At 42.7% G+C, this 17,528-nt stretch overlaps 1 protein-coding gene across 9 annotated transcripts in view; it reads left to right on the top strand.

The window, feature by feature from the left end:
- Positions 1 to 17,528, top strand: part of LOC118402032 (5'-AMP-activated protein kinase subunit gamma-2-like) — a 43,657-nt gene that overhangs the window by 8,566 nt on the left and 17,563 nt on the right. For 6 of the 9 annotated variants that reach the window (XR_004829419.2, XR_004829420.2, XM_035799852.2 and 3 more), the window contains one exon: positions 1,631 to 1,904. Coding sequence is in view for 5 of the 9 variants with exons in the window: in XM_035799852.2 (XP_035655745.1) it covers positions 1,631 to 1,904 (274 nt within the window). In the remaining 4 variants the exon portion in view is untranslated. Of the gene's footprint in view, positions 1 to 1,630; positions 1,905 to 6,255; positions 7,147 to 12,041; positions 12,360 to 17,528 lie in introns of those variants that run through there. The other 3 variants (XM_052476897.1, XM_035799855.2, XM_052476896.1) reach the window with 3 other exon arrangements.

The raw sequence follows: 17,528 nt of genomic DNA, 5'->3' as shown, positions 1-17,528 counted from the left end.
TGTTACTGATGGTAGGCTTTGTTACTTTGGTCCCAGCTCTCTGCAGGTCATTCACTAGGTCCCCTGTGTGGTTCTGGGATTTTTGCTCACCATTCTTGTGATCATTTTGACCCAACGGTGTGAGATCTTGCATGGAGCCCCAGATCGAGGGAGATTATCAGTGGTCTTGTATGTCTTCCATTTCCTAATAATTGCTCCCACAGTTGATTTCTTCAAACCAAGCTGCTTACCTATTGCAGATTCAGTCTTCCCAGCCTGGTGCAGGTCTACAATTTTGTTTCTGGTGTCCTTTGATGACTCGTTGGTCTTGGCCATAGTGGAGTTTGGAGTGTGACTGTTTGAGGTTGTGGGCAGGTTTCTTCTATACTGATAACAAGTTCAAACAGGTGCCATTAATACAGGTAACGAGTGGAGGATAGAGGAGCCTCTTAAATAAGAAGTTACAGATCTGTGAGAGCCAGAAATCTTGCTTATTTGTAGGTGACCAAATACTTGTTTTCCACCATAATTTGCAAATTCATTCAAAATCCTACAATGTGATTTTCTGGATTTTTTTCCCCTCATTTTGTCTGTCATAGTTGAAGTGTACCTATGATGAAAATTACAGGCCTCATCTTTTTAAGTGGGAGAACTTGCACAATTGGTGGCTGACTAAATACTTTTTTTACCCCACTGTATACGTGTATGAAATGTTCTCATTTTCAGCCTCTCACTTTTACCCATATATTTTTTTGCAACACAGGTTGTTGCACTGTTTTTTCACTGACCGCCAGGTACGGCTTAAAATTAGGCAGCCTTACTCTGTGTTTCCCCTTCAGACATGTTTGACGGAGCTCCTTCTCAATCTGTAGCACATTTACCCACAACACAAAGCAAGGCTTTAACCTATTTCCCAGATAGGCAGTCCACTGTAAGCTAGATGGTGTCCTACAGTCATCTGTAATACTATTGAACACAGGGGTTAATGTTCTTGGTCACTGCAACGGAGTTCTGTCATATGGGATTTTTTTTTTTTAAATAATTATTGAAAAGGACTGGAATAGGTAAAACTTTGAAGTTTAATGGGGGCCCCCCCGAGTGGCGCTTTGACAATTTTTCAGAATTACATATGATAATTTTTCACAAAGTAGTTGAGTGATGAGCTACGTTTCCAAAGTAACTTTTTAAATAAACTTTTTTTTCCTAATAGTTGCTTAACTTCTTCCAGTGTGAAGTAATCGGTAGCTTGGTAAACTTTATTTTCAGAGAAGCTTCCCCAACACTGGGTGGTACTACTGTACGCATGCAGTTCCACGGGGTAATGTGATAGGTCACATGGATTCATATCTCAGACAAAGAGAAGTGACTTCACCAATGCCGTGGGCATCTCCTACAGACTGTCAAGCCTTATATATTCCACACAGGCTCTCATGAATTATAAATCAAACAAATGGAAATTGTGAGGTGAAACAACTTTTATTTTATGCTAATGTGGACTTGTGGTTTCTTTGACTACAGTCCACAAAGCCTCTGTCACAATATTCCCAGGTGTCAATATAGCATTCTGCATAGTGACACATCGTGCATAAACAAACAAGGTATTTGCATGAGTGTATGTCAATTAATTACCTTCCCCTCTCTTCTATCTCAGGGAGAGGTCTGCAGCCACTCTGTCAGCCCAACTAAAGGACTCTTTGTGAGGGGTGGTCCTGCCGGTGTCAGCCAACCCTCCAGTCCCATGGCTGCCCACTCCCAGTGCCGGATCAGCCCTGGCTCATCCAGAACCATTTCCCCCTACCTCTCCACCCACCAGGTCCCCTCACCACCCAAATCCCCCCTTTGCCTCAGCTTCAGTGGTATATTCCGCTCTTCGCCCAACTCATCATCCAACTCTAGCATCAAGCTCTTTTCTAGGACCAGGAAAGGTAATACAAATAAATATATTTCAAAGAGCCGACTGTTTCCTGTATTTGCTGAAAATCCTCAAGGCAGGAAGTTATCAGCATTATTGTGGTCTTAGACTTTGATTTTGACATAATTATCAATGACTGAATTATGTGCAGACACACTGTAATAATATGGAATAAATACCATAGCAAACACAGATAGCTCATCAAAAGAAAATGGCCCTAGACAGTCCTAGCGCATTAGTGCTAAAAAGCCCTGCAAGAGCTGTAGAGGGCAGCAGTCCCCTTCTGGAAAGCAAAAACAATGCAAACCTCACCATCTTATTGCCATGTCCTGAGAGCTCAGTGACCCATCATGACCAAGACCATTCTGGGTCTTAATCTTAGAGGGCCATACAGTATTATTCAAGGACTGCAGACAGATGTGCTTCCTTCCTTATTTAGACTCTAATCAGTGTCAACAACTTCCTCTTGGGGTTAAAAGAAAAAGTGACAACATAGAGGGCTTTGTTTAGCTTATGTTTTCTTACTTTCATGGGTGGCCTCTAAAGCCAGAATGTCATATTGTCTTGCTGGCCTCTGGGATTCATTGAACTAGTCCAAGCACATGTTTTCTAGCTAATCTCCATAGAATTATGAATTATTAGGACAAACTTACATTGTGAATGATACTATTGCATGTCACCACCAGAGTTAAGAGTCAACACGCAACCCTGGTAGTAATGTTGATTAGTATTTACTCTTTAAAACATTAGAAAGGTCTTGGACGACAGCTACAGTACTAAAGGAAACTGTCAATTTAAAAATAATTGAACAGTCATGACTGTTTAAACCAGTGTTATGATTATGACAGTGTTATGTAGCCTTTATGACTAGGTTTCAAGTTACCAAAATAATGACTGGTTGGAAGTGATTTGTTGAGTAGTAGAGAGTAGCTTCCTTGTCAAATGGCCGAGTGCAGAGTTAACCGAAGGACTTTAGCTCTTCAGTCTCAGTACTTGTATAGTTAATGGTCTAATTAAAATCAGTCTGTTGTGCATAGAAATACTTTGGTAAAACCCCTAAAAGAGTCACTTTCCCTGGCTGGTGTTCACCCATTCTTCCCAGTTCCTATGAAGTCTTGTTTGGCAGCTTATAATGGAAAATGCCATTTGGGGCCAGGCCTTAGCTTGGGGCAAGCTCTGTTTTCTCCTGAAGATTAATATGGGTCACCAACAGTACTGAAACTCATACAGTGACTGGGGCCACGACTCTTGAAGGTTCATGGTGTATTTAAACTATTGTTGTAATCGAGCATCAGTTGTCACAAGAGTGTGCTATGCCCTGTTAATTTCTTGCTCTCTTTCATCACTTTATAAGAAATAGTTTGGGGCTTGGATGTCAAGAATTCTATATTTTCTACAGGGGCTTAAATGCATGGCATCTACTGTCTTTTGGGTTTTATAATATAATAAGCTATTTGTACTTTTTCTCCCCCCTCCCCAGCGTAAAAACAATTGAGGTGTCATAGGAGCAGGTCAAAGTTAACACTTGACTAAATCTCCACATTCATGCTCTGCTAAACTGTTTGACTTGTTCGGGCTGATCAGTTGCATAACCATTTTAATGGATCTGGGGTAGTGTAGAAGCCAGTCAGTCATAACTAACTGGGTCATCACAGGGTGTGTGGCACCCATCTGATCAGATGACTCCACTGGCGCCAGGCCAGACCAGGGAAAGACCTTGGGGCGTCCCTTCAGTCAGCTGAGGATGGTTGAGGTGATCTGGGGCTGGGATCAGCACTTTTTAAAGGTCAGTCTTCCTGAGTTCGCTACAGTACTGGGACAGTGAACTGACCTAGCTGTCACTCTGTGAGACAGAATGTTCCACTAGAAGTACACACAGAGCCTTCAAAGTATTCACACCCCTTTACTTTTTCCACATGTTGTATTACAGCCTGAAATGAAAATGTATTACGTTTGGGTGTTTGTCACTAGCCTACACACAATACCTCATAATGTCAAAGTAGAATTGTTTTTAATTTTTCCTTAACAAATTGATCATAAATGAAAATGTGGATTGTTTTGAGTCTATGTATTCAACCATTTTGCTATGGCCTAAATAAGTTCAGGAATAAAGATGTGCTTAACAGGTCACTTAAGTTGCATGGACTCAATAAAAGTTTTTAACATGATTATTTTGATTGACTACCTCCTCTCTGTACTCTCCACATTCAAGGTCTTTCTGTCGAGCAGTGAATTTCAAACACAGATTCAACCACAAAGACCAGAGGGCACCTATTGGTAGATGGGTAAAAAAAATGGTGATGGTGAAGTTGTTAATTACACTTTGGATGGTGTATCAATACACCCAGTCACTACAGGGATACAGGCGTCCTTCCTAATTCACTTGGAAACTGCTCTGGGATTTCACTAAGGATGGATCAACATTTTAGTTACTCCACAATACTAACCTAATTGACAGAGTGAAAAGGAAGGAAGCCTGAACAGACTACAAATACTCAATCATTTTGTTTGCAACAAGACTCTAAAGTAATCCTGCAAAAAATGTGGCAAAGCAAATAACACTTTTGTATTCAGAACAAAATTGATGTTTAGGGCACATCCAATACAACACATCACCGAGTACCACTATATTTTCAAGCATAGTGGTGGCTGCATCATGTATGGGTATGCTTGTCATTGTGAAAGACTGGGGAGTTTTTCAGATAAAAAAAAAAAAAAATCTAAATGGAATGGAGCTAAGCACAGGCAAAATCCTGAAGGAAAACCTGCTTCAGTCTGCTTTCTAGTTATGGGGAGATGAATTCACCTTTCAGCAAGACAATAACCTAAAACACAAGGCCAAATCTACGCTGTAGTTGCTTACCAAGAAGACAGTGAATGATCCTGAGTGGCCAAGTTACAGTTTTGACTTAAATCTATGGCAAGACTTGGAAAAAGGGTTGTCCGGCAATGATCAACAACTAATTTGACAGAGCTTAAAGAATTGTGAAAATAATAATGTACAAATGTTTCACAATCTAGGTGTGGAAAGCTCTTAGACTTATCCAGAAAGACTCACAGCTGTAATCACTTCCAAAGGTGCTTCCACAAACTATTGTAAGTACTAAAGTAAATGAGATATTTCTGTATTTAACTTTCAATAGAATTGGCAAAAATGTCTGTTTTCACCTTGTCATTATGGGGTATTGTGTGTAGATGGGTGAGAAACGTCTATTTAAATTCAGGCTGTAGCAACAAAATGTGAAGTAAGTCAAGCGGTATGAATACTTTCTGAAGGCACTATTATGACACCTTTTGTTTTTATATAGACCAGGGATGAGCAACTTTGATGGGGGTCACAAATAAATCAGAATTTATCATGGGGGGGACAGTGAAGGTTTAAAAAAAACAACAACGCTGTTTTCAATTTCAGTCAATTGTGCACATTGTGCCATGGTGTAGAGAAAATTTTGCAGTTTTAAAGCAAGTTTGCTGCAATTGTACATGTTTTGCCAAAGGGTGGAGGCAAATGTTTGCTGTGTTTTTTTTATATGATAGTTGATGATCAATGGGCCCACCCCCGGCCGGTATTTCAACATTGCTTACAACGTTTACATAGCTATGCTAACTTGGTGTAAAAATACTTTAAAGTTCTACTTAAGTTGTTTTTTGGGGGGGTATCTGTACTTTACTATTTATTTGACTACTTTTACTTCTACATTCCTTAAGAAAATATTGTACTTTACTCCATACATTTCCCTTGAAACCAAAAGTACTTGTTACATTTTGAATGCTTAGCAGAACAGGACAATAGTACAATTCACTCACTTATCAACCGAACATCCCCGGTCATTCCTACTGCCTCTGATCTGGCGGACTCATTAAACACACACATGCTTTGGCTTTCTGTCAATAAAAAAAAAACAAGAAAATGGTGCCATCTGGTATCTTTACTTTTACTCAAGTATGACAGTTGCATACTTATTCCACCACTGCTTACCAATCTAAAACAATTTAGCTGACATGGACAAATTGAGTGACTGCTGATGCACAACAACATTTCGAAATAACACCTCATGTATTCTATTATTGTAACTTTTTTTTTTTTGTGAAATAGATCCGCGGGCCTACAAAAGGGGGGCTTGTAGGATGCCAGTAGCCCGTCCCTGATTTAGATATAGTGTTATGAGTATGTACACGTGAAGACCGAGACAGATGTGAGTGGTGATTTGAACGTGTTCGTTGGGGTTGAGGGGGGCGCAGACACTTAGCCAATCACTTTGTGTGTCCCTCCCAGGCTGGCCTCCTTTTTATAGGCTGCTGAAATGCGTACTATTTTAGACGCCACCCACAGCTGCACCTGACGCCACTACTAGAGCTCTGCAGAGAGGGGAGCAAAATAGAGCAGAGCGAGAGACAGTCCAACCAAAACAGAGCGGAAAGAGAGGAGGAGCAGAGTGAAATTCAGCAGAGTGAGAGGAAGAGGGCCTGTGTGTGCTGTGTTAAACTGTGCTACGCTGTGCATCATCACTTGGGAGTGTTGGACCTAGTCTCACACACAATTTCCACACGTCCTATCTTTCTTTCCCTGCTTGTGAGCTGCCACAGACACCAATACCCTGAGAGCTTTCTGGACTCACTGAGACATTTTAATGAATGAGTTTACAGAAATAAGAAAATATCAGAAGAGATCCTTAACTTTCCAAGAAATGCAAGCATGAAGACCAACCATGTCTAAATGACAGATGGCACATCAATGGGAAGGAGAAGAGGCATCTCTTAACCAGAAGAACATATCTACTCAGGAGAACAAAGACCTTCATCTAAGATAGCCCATTGACTGAAGAGGGCCCTCCAATCCAAAGCACATCCTGCTAGGAAAGGTTCAGCTCTTTCCAGAAGACTAACACAACGGCATCCAGAGCTGGAAGAGTAGCCTTGCTCATGAGACTTTCAATAAGCTCCTGACTGGTAGGGAAAGACCCTTCTCCGGGTAATTTAATTTTGGCACAGATCTTGTAATCTTTAACACATTAGTTTTATTCTATTTATTAACATGGATCAGACAGAGTAGCTATTTCATTACACTTTTGGGTAGAGGTGTTCTACAGTTGACTCGTCCCAGATGGTCATGGTTCATATTGGGTGTTGAAACCATCGCTTTAACCCGCTGGTGTCCATGAAGAGGTTCGGCAGCCTGAGGAGGAGTAAGAAGCGGAAGGAGCAGGACCTGCTAGCGGCAGGAAGACGCCAGTCCGAGCCACCATGTCTGCCTGGTAATGTCTGGGTTCGCATGATCACACTACTTCAAGTGTCTATAAAAGTGTGTAACTGCATAGTATATGATGGGCCACAAGCCCTAAGATAGTGCATGTTGAACGGAGAGGAGAAAAAAAAACGCAAGGAAATCAAGCTGCAGTGGCAGCTGTATAGATAACTCATCCAAAGGCTTTTGACTTCTCAAACGAGGCAGAAAACCAGTAGTGGTGTGTGGGTAAAATCACCAGCGAAGACTAGCCATGGGTAGAAAAAGGTATATTAAAACCTAATGTGTTGTGATAATTGCGTTGTTTGCTCTGTATCCGGTGTGTGTGTATATATATATATATATATATATATATATATATATATATATATATATAGCGATCACACACTACCTTTCAAAAGTTTGGGTCAATTAGAAATGTCCTTGATTTTGAAAGAAAAGCAACAAATGTGTCCATTTTAAAATAACATCAAATTGATCAGAAATACAGTTTAGACATTGTTAATGACTATTGTTGCTGGAAATGGCTATTTGGGGGGGGGGGGGTAATGGAATATCTACACAGTGGGCCTCTGTACGCCTATCAGCAACCATCACTCCTGTGTTCCAATGGAATGTTGTGTTAGCTAATCCAAGTTTATCATTTTCAAAGGCTAATTGATTATTAGAAAACACTTTTTGCAATTATGTTAGCACAGCCGAAAACTGTAGTTCTCATTAAAAAAGCAATACAACTGACCTTTAGACTAGTTGAGTATCTGGAGCATCAACATTTGTGGGTTTGATTACAGGCTCAAAATGGCCAGAAACAAAATACTTTCTATTGAAACTCATCAGTCTGTTCTTGTTCTGAGAAATGAAGGCTATTCCATGTGAGAAATTGCCAAGAAACTGAAGATCTGGTACAACGCTGTGTACTACTCCCTTCACAGAACAGCGTAAACTGTCTCTAACCAGAGTATAAACTTGGATTAGGTAACACAATGTGCCATTGGAACACAGGAGTGATGGTTGCTGATAATGGTCCTATGTACGCCTATGTAGATATTCCATAAAATAAATATGGGCCTTTCATTGCAGTGCGAGCTGTGCCACCAAAGACTCTTGTTTCGCGCCCAGGCTCTGTTGCAGCCGGCCGCGACCGGGAGGTCTGTGGGGTAACACAATTGGCCTAGCGTCGTCCGGGTTAGGGAGGGTTTGGCCGGTAGGGATATCCTTGTCTAATCGCGCACCAGCGACTCCTGTGGCGCTGGTGCGCCAGGTGCACAGTGTTTCCCCTGACACATTGATGCGGCTGGCTTCCGGGTTGGATGCGCGCTGTGTTAAAGAAGCAGTGCGGCTTGGTTGGGTTGTGTTTTGGAGGACGCATGGCTTTCGACCTTCGTCTCTCCCGAGCCCGTACGGGTGTTGTAGCGATGAGACAAGATAGTAACTAGTAACAATTGGATACCATGAAATTGGGGAGAAAAGGGGGTAAAATTCAAAACAAAAATCTCCCGTTTCCAGCTACAATAGTCATTTACAACATTAACAATGTCGACACTGTATTTCTGATCAATTTGATGTTATTTTAATGGACAGAAAATGTGCTTTATCTTTCAAAAACAAGGACATTTCTAAGTGACCAAACTTTTGAACGTGTGTGTGTACAGGCCTAAGGTTGAGACAATAACAAAACAGTGGCAGAATACATTTAACCACACCTTTTTGTTTCATTACAAAACCGGAGAGCAACATCTGTCTGGTGAAGTCCACAAAACATATTCATGGTCAAGCAAGTGAATGTTTCCACTAAACAACTATGGATTTAGAACCATAGAGTTACCGCAAGTCACAAAGACAACAAGTGCCGTTTCTGCTATTCAAGCATTATTTCAACATCATCTAATATGCCTATGCTTAGTCTAATACAGTGACAACTAAAAGATACCATAAACTATTTAGTCCAAACAACGTAAGCTAAATATGATGCGGCTGTCCCTGGCACTGATGTGTACGCATGCCAGTAGAAAACGTGTTGACCCGCCCTACTTGTGGAGAGATGGCAATTCCATTATTTTTCTTGTTGCCTAAACACGCTTTTAGTTTTTGTTTCCCTAGGCTACCTAGCTAAAACACTTGCCCGCTAGCCCAACTTCCTTTTCATGATCCACCAGGCTAGCTAATTAACATTAGCATACTACATCTAGCTTCCATCCTCTCAGGCCAGGGGCACAATGTATGAATTTATAGTTGGATCAGAATCACTGTTACTATTATTGGCAAGTACAGAGAATTAAGTAAAACCACAAGTCCAAATCCAAATCTTCATCCATGGCTAATTTAGTTTAGGGACTATTTTGGTTAGCTAGCTAGCTAGCTGAGGAGGACAATGACACAACGAGATGCAGCAATTCAAGTTTTTTCTGTCAATTACTTTTGGCTTCTGATGTGATTGGTGTGAATGCCACGAGCAGCAACAATGTCATTGTCTTTTTGACCAGACCGCATCAGATAGATTGACTACACATACTGAGACAGGGGGACACTGTTTTCAGACTCTTGCAAATTGAAGGACTTTTATAAAACACAGTGACGAAGGACACATTATTGGTATGTTTCTTCTTGGTCAACATGGCTTCCCTTGAAAACCATGCATATATACTGCAGAAAGCTAACACAATATCATGCCCCGTCACCTTATTATTTCGGCCACTTACATAACGAGCAAGTTCAAGTTAGGGGGTTCATTAACGCAGAAATCTTTGTTTTTCGCGCAGGAAAAAGATCAAATGTATAAATATCCTGCTGCGTTTTGTAAACGCAGATCTGAAATGCTTATTGTAAATGTGTGCTCCGCATCAGACACATTTTGTGCTTCAGTTGCACTTTTCCACTCGGCTGACAATTCACAAACGGGCATTCTATCAGCAGACAGAGCTCTGACTTATATATATGTAGCTACGTTTTGCTGCTACTTTTCTCACTGTAGCTAGCCTACTTTTCTCACTGTAGCCAGCCTACTTTTCTCACTGTAGCCAGCCTACGTTTCTCCGGTAAAATGCCAGATTCACTTTTAAACAAAACAATTGGAAATTTATCTGGCTACATTCTTTCTATGATAAAGATTAGAAATATGATGCCCATGCATTTTTTTCTGAAAAAAGACCTTGCTTTTTCTTTGCAAGGTAATTTACTTGTGTGGCTGCCAGCCAAATAGTGTTGCACTTCTGTTGTCATCTGATGACGACAATTAAGCTATTTTCTGCAGAACATGTTGCACTAATGTATTTTCTGTGTAGCAAAACTATAGTTGCACTTCCTTGATCACTCTATTGAAGCAAAGAACTTGATATTCAATAAATGATCAATAAACATGACCCCTGTCAGTACACAACTGGACTCTCCTGCTCCAGCTTTCTCCTGTTGTGCTATTTACAAACACATGACTGTTTCAACCGTTCTGGGGAACTATTGTAAGCTTCCTAATGTCAAATAATGTGACCGGAGAAATGAAGAGCGGAATCTGCTTTTTCTCCCAAATATTCAAATGTATTGGAAAAAGGTGGATTATTAATCATGGAATATCAGTCGGACTCGGTCAGAATAAATGTTTCTTATCCGAGCAGTTAAATGAATCCTCTACTGATTCAATAGTAGTACAGTATCAACAGCATCCATTTTGTAACAAGTGCAGTAAGGTAGACATCACTCTGACCCCATGTTTATCTGGACAGTAAAAACAGCATTCATTTTGTAATTAACACAGCACCTACATACAGGGCTGCTGACAGCTGAGGTATTTATGACTGGTGTCCCTCAGGTTTTAGACAGGGGGCTCTCGTTTCAGTCGCATAAAACGCCTAAAGTAGAGAGGATTAGTGTGTTGAGTGAAGCAGTAGCCAGGCAAATGGGCGGGTAACTAAGACTGCAGAAATTGCTGTTTTCTTGGAGCATTATACATTTGTGAATAGATTGTAGGAATACAATTTAACAACAAAAATACAGTGAGGATATGAGAAATAGCCTCGCGGTTAGAGCGTTGGGCCAGTAACCGAAAGGGCGCTAGTTTGACTCCCAGAGCCAACAAGGTGAAAAATTTGATGTGCCCTTGAGCAAGGCAATTAACTGTAATTGTGGAGACCCTGGCCGTGACCCTACTCTGAGTGGAATATGGGAAAAAACACATTTCCAATTCACACGTCTTGAGCAAGGCACATGTGAAATGGGACAAATGTAGGCACCCACATTATTATTATTATTATTATTAAATATGGCAATTTCTGGATATATTATTTCTTCTTAAAATGTGAGTATGAAATATACTTCCAGTACTGTATAAAAAACACAATAGTAAACCAACATGTTTTGACTTTTTATATCAACTCCTAAATCAAGATATAGATTGATCTCATTTTTTTCTGGAATAAATAGAATGGTAATTCATAGTCCTTCTACTTGAACATGGTGATAATCCAACTCTGTTATTCTTTGCCCACATTGGCTAGTCTCGGTGGAATCGTCGCTGCTCTATTTTTGAACGTTAAACTATATGAAAATAGACAGTGGCCCGGCTGGCGGTGGCGCCTCTCCTTCCAGAGTCTCAGGGAGAAGGCAGCCTGGTATCAAATGTCAGTCGGTGGTGCATCAGGAGACATGATGCTTGAGTCAATACATTGCATTCAGTGCAAAAACATATGTGGCAGACAGACATATACAGATGTATTGCCAGCAGCATACCACCTTGCATCCCACTGCTGGCTTGCTTCTGAAGCTAAGTAGGGTTGGTCCCTGGATGGGAGACCAGTTTCTGCTGGAAGTGGTGTTGGAAGGCCAGTAGGAGGCACCCTTTCCTTTGGTCTAAAAAAATATCCCAATGATTGGGGACATTGCCCTTGTGACGGCCCTGAATTTTTCTGAACCGTCTCAGTGCAGCTCCTTCCAATAGGGCGCTTTCCCTTTAATTCCCAATTAAATAGCCAGCATCAGCTGCGCGAAAGTGGGGTTGTGATGGAGACGTGCATGAGGATGTGTTCAACCCTCAGTTCCGAAGCTTCTCTATTCCGTTTGTTTTGTTGCCGTTAAACGTGTGTTTTGTAGCCTAAGAGAGTTTACCCAGGATCGGATCCACTCTTCGTGTCCCTGGACTACACCACTCCGTTCTTCGTGGCCTTTCTCCGCTGGAGATCTATTGGCGGATTGGATTGTCTGACTGACCGACTGACTACCACCTTTTTGTATACGGTATTTCATTTGTTTGGATGTGATGTATACTGTGATTTGTGTAGTTAGTGGTAGTTGAGGACTTAATTAAGAGTTGATCCGCTTTAAAGTTCTGTGGTAAAGTAATTGTTATATTGATTGTATGTTTAATACTGGGTTTACGCTACACGGAATGAACGGACAAACATCGCGTGACAAAAGTCACTTGAGTTCACTGAACTCCTTTACCGGGCAGGACTCTTTTTAGGCCCGAGGTACAGGACATTTCTGGAGGAACCAGAACTCATTGTGATATTATTATATGTGTGTGTGTAATCATTGTTGTTGATAATACAACCCACGCAACAGAATATAGTTGTTTTTGAAGTTCTTTTCAATGTTTTAAGGGTTTATGAAAAGTTTATTTCCATCCTGACTTTTACATACGTCCTTTGTATTGGTGTAGACTTGACGGACCAGATGGGACTCATTCCCACCCAAACTAAAAGGAGAAACCAATGTTTTCTCTGGTAGGCACAACCTACCTGGCACCCCTATAAATAATAACCTCAAGTCAAAACCGTTACATAAAAAATGGCACCCCAGATGGGACAGCTCAACATTGAGAACTAACCAAAGCAAATATTTTGTGTGGAATTAAAACAATGGATTCACCCCAAGATAATGTGCTCATCCATGTCATACCTGTCAATGGGAATACACAGGGCCATTCTGACCATCAAGCTGACAATACAAATCATAATGTGAATGGAGATAATGGAGTTGATTTGGGCCAGAGCCCTGGGAATCTGAATGCTCGGCCTGAGCCACAGGCCACAGGAGGTCTAACCAGTTACTCACTTATTGACATGGATCTGTGTGGAAGTACTGAGCTAGTCCTCCCTCTGACACCCAACCTTCCTCCATTGTCTGGTTTATCTCCAGAGGTTGTAGTCTTACAACTTCAAGGTGACATCCTTGATATTCGTTGGACTCAACAACATCTCCAAACTCTTATCCACCATAAATTCAAATGTCTGAGGGAAGAGCAACAACAGAGTGCCATGGAATTCAGAAACTCACTGAGCACTCTAACCCACACGCTGACAGAGCTCAGTGAGAGTGGAAGACGGGAAATGACTGGTGCCATGGACAGGCAGTTTGACTACCAACGAAACCAACTCACTGCCACTCTCCAATGGCGCCTGCAACATCACCACACTGAGGTCCTCAAGGACGTTAATTCTGTTTTTTCTCCCATGGTTAACACTGTAGACCACTTGCAGACAGAGCTCTCTAATTGTGTTAAAATGTTGGATGACGTGTCTGTGGACATGGCCTCCATTAGGCACAACTCCTTACACAGAGTTTCCCTGGTGTCCACTTCAGTTCAGACCACTGAGGGCCAAGCTGGCACCTCTGAACAGCCAAGACCAGGCCATGCTGCAGCCACCCCTTGCAGGATGCAATCCACCATGCATCCTGGTGTTCATTTTCATTGTCCGATAACGCCCTCCCCCTCTACTTCCTCAATCCCTCCTAGCTCGTTTGTTCATGGTTATTTGAGTAGACGTCATGTGGGGGCGATGCCCATTAAATTGCAATTTCCCACCTTTGGGAAAAAGATGACAGTCCTGATCCGCTAATGTATCTAGAAAGATGTCGTGACTTTCTTGCCCTCAATCCCCTGGCTGACGAAGAACTCCTTGCCACATTGAGGAATGTGTTGCATGGGACAGCTCGAGACTGGTGGGATGTGGCACGTCTCACCACTACCTCCTGGGCTGACTTTGAGGCCAAGTTTTCCTCTGCATTTCTATCTGAGGACTACACAGATGAATTGGCAGACAGAGTCAGAAATCGAGTACAAGGAGAGAAAGAGAGTATCCGTGACTTTGCATACGGTTACCACTCCCTGTGCAGAAGGTGGAAACCTGGCATTGAGGAGGAAGAGGTCATTAAATTGATCTTGAAGAACATCAACCCACTACTAGCCAGTCAACTCCGAGAACGAGTCACCACTGTCGATGGACTGGTTCGCTTGGGACAGCAGTTTGAGAAGGACAGAGAATGCCAACAGCAATATGACCAGAGAAAGAAACAGACACCCAAACAGTTACCCAAGACAGACCCTCAACAACAGCCAGAGTCTCCAGCCAAGACCCCTCATGTTTTGTTGGAGATGTAGCCAAAAGGGACATTCTTCAGCTACATGTCCAAGACCGTATCAAGTAAACCCTTCCAGAAACCACAAATCACAACAGGCCAACACACCTAACTCTCTTCGCAGCAATGACCATCCTTCTCTGGGTGCTTTAACCAGAGCTGAAACCCCAAGAGTCACTGCCTACGCCCCCATCGACATCCCCTTCCTTTCAGTTAATACCGCACCAACTGGTGTTACCCCTGTCCATAGGCCCATGGACAGGAAGAGCCATCTTGGATACCGGGTCATCCTACACACTGCTCAATGAGAAACTGTGGAAGGAGGTTAACGGTCCACAATACAACTTGAAGCCGTGGACAGAAGGTCCACTCTATCTGGCTGATGGTGAGGCTAGACGACCACTTGGATGGAGTGAGGTAGAGTTCCGCCTGTGTAACCGCTCCTATATGATTCCTTCTGTTATCCTACAAACCAGGAACCTTGCTTTTCCTGTCGTGTTGGGAATTGATTTCATGTACTTCAGTGGTGTCCAGATTGATATCGCACACAATTGCTACTGGTTTCCATACAATCCGAGCGAGAAGCATTTCTTCCAATCAGAAGCTATGAAGTTACATGATTGGGGTTCAAATGTGGCAGTCTTCTCTGCCATTGCTCCGGTACCACTAACCCTCGATAATCCTTCTGACGATCTCCTTTTACAGGCTGTGAGAAGAGCTCAGCTGGAACAGCCAGAGGAGTTAAGGCTGTTGGAACAGCTGCAGAATAATGCTGATGTATGTACTTCAAAGCTGGGACGCACCAGGCTCCTGAAGCACAAAATATTCCTTACACAGGAAATGCCGATCAAGCAAAAGCCATATCGTTTGTCCCCAGCGAAGCTAATCATCCAAAAGGGACTCATTAATGATATGTTAACACAAGATATAATAGAACGTTCCTCCTCTCCCTGGGCTGCTCCTGTTGTCCTCATCCCAAAAAAGACTGGTGGTCTTAGATTTTGTGTGGACTATAGGAAGACCAACAATGTTTCCCAGACTGATGCCTATCCTCTTCCCACCATCCATGAGATCCTGGAGTCATTGTCTGGCGCTGTTGTGTTCACTACCCTTGACCTCAATAGTGGTTATTGGCAGGTTGAGATGGACCAGGAAAGCAAGGACAAGACTGCGTTTGTCTGTGCCGAGGGCTTGTTTTCCTTTAAGGTGATGCCCTTTGGATTAAAGAATGCCCCTGCCACTTTCCAAAGACTCATGGAGATTGCGTTAGGTGAGCTCAAAGGGAAGATCTGTTTCGTCTACCTGGACGATATAATTATCTACTCTCAGAACAGAGAAAGACACTTTCAAGATCTTCAAGCAGTGTTGGACAAGCTAAGAGAAGCTGGTCTGACCTTAAATATGAAGAAGAGCAACTTCTGCCAAACCTCCCTGAAGTTCCTTGGCCATATTGTCTCTTTCGACGGCATTCATGTGGATCCTGAAAAGACAAAGGCTGTACAAGACTTCCCTGTGCCAACCACACTCAAGGCCCTTCAACGGTTCCTTGGTATGGCTGGATGGTACCATCGGTTTGTGTCGAACTTCTCCCAGGTGGCAGAACCCCTCAACGGGATGAAGCGAAAAGGAGCGAAATTCCAATGGACGGCAGAGTGCCAGACTTCCTTTGAAACCCTGAAACGACATCTCGTCACACCTCCCATTTTAGGTCATCCCAACTTTGATTGCCCTTTTGTTGTTTACACTGATGCAAGTGATGTTGGACTTGGTGCTGTCCTAGTCCAACAGACTGGACTTGGCACTGAAGAAGTGCTAGCGTTCGCCAGTCGGACATTGAATGGAGCAGAACGGAACTACTCCACAACAGAGCAAGAGTGCCTTGCAGTGGTCTGGGCTTTGGAAAAGTGGAGGTACTACTTGGAGGGAAGACGCTTCACTGTGGTCACTGACCATTCCTCCCTTGTGTGGGTGTTCAAGACCAACAAACCAAGCACCAGACTCATAAGATGGGCTCTACGGTTGCAAGAGTTCACATTTGCAGTGGAATACAGGAAAGGAAAATACAACACTGTTCCAGATGCCTTGTCCAGAGCTCCTACTTGTGATAACGGTGGCCCTGATCTTACATGTGCTACTGTCCTGTCAAGCAGTCGAGACTCGCCCAAAACGGACTTTCCCATCTCTGATGAGGCCATATGGAAAGCTCAACAGGATGATCCAGAAGTACAGGCTTTGTACCAGACTATCCTGGAAGATGGAGAAAAGATGGTCAATCCTACCACAAAGCTGACCATCATTGAAGATAAAGTCTACCGAGTCGTACAACTACCTCACAGAACACTCTACCAAATGTACATACCGGACACTCTACGCCTACAACTGCTTCAACATTTCCATGAAGACCCATTAGCTGGTCATTTGGGCAGGTTCAAAACCTACAAGCGGTTGCAAGCGTTACTCTACTGGCCACATCTGAGCATGGATGTGAAGTCACACATCCGAAATTGTCAGGTTTGTCAAATGTACAAACCAGAAGGTAGAAAGCCTGCTGGCAAGTTGCAGCAAACGGTGGTTACCCGACCTTGGGAAATGTTAGGAGTGGATTTGATGGGTCCATTTCCTAGAAGCTCCAATCAGAATGTGTACATGCTTGTTTTTGTTGATTACTATTCAAAGTGGGTGGAACTCTTTTCCCTGCGTCAGGCCACAGCAAGGACCGTCTCTAACATCCTTACGAAAGAGATCCTGACTCGCTGGGGAGTGCCTGATTACATCCTGTCTGATCGAGGTTCCCAATTTGTCTCTGATCTCTTTGAGGAGACCTGCCAAAGATGGAACCTGAGGCAGAAGTTGACCACGGCCTATCACCCACAGACCAATCTCACTGAGAGAGTAAATCGAACCTTGAAGACAATGATTGCTTCCTATGTAGGGACCCAGCACAAACACTGGGACAAGCACCTTCACGAGTTTCGATTTGCCCTGAATTCTGCTGTGCAAGAGTCCACTGGAGTCACACCTGCAGAGCTGAACCTAAGTCGTCCT

The sequence above is a fragment of the Oncorhynchus keta genome, chromosome 23, assembly GCF_023373465.1.
Source record: "Oncorhynchus keta strain PuntledgeMale-10-30-2019 chromosome 23, Oket_V2, whole genome shotgun sequence".
Lineage (NCBI taxonomy): Eukaryota > Metazoa > Chordata > Actinopteri > Salmoniformes > Salmonidae > Oncorhynchus > Oncorhynchus keta.
The sequence above is the reverse complement of the archived record's forward strand: the minus strand, read 5'-3'. Positions and strand labels throughout refer to the sequence as shown.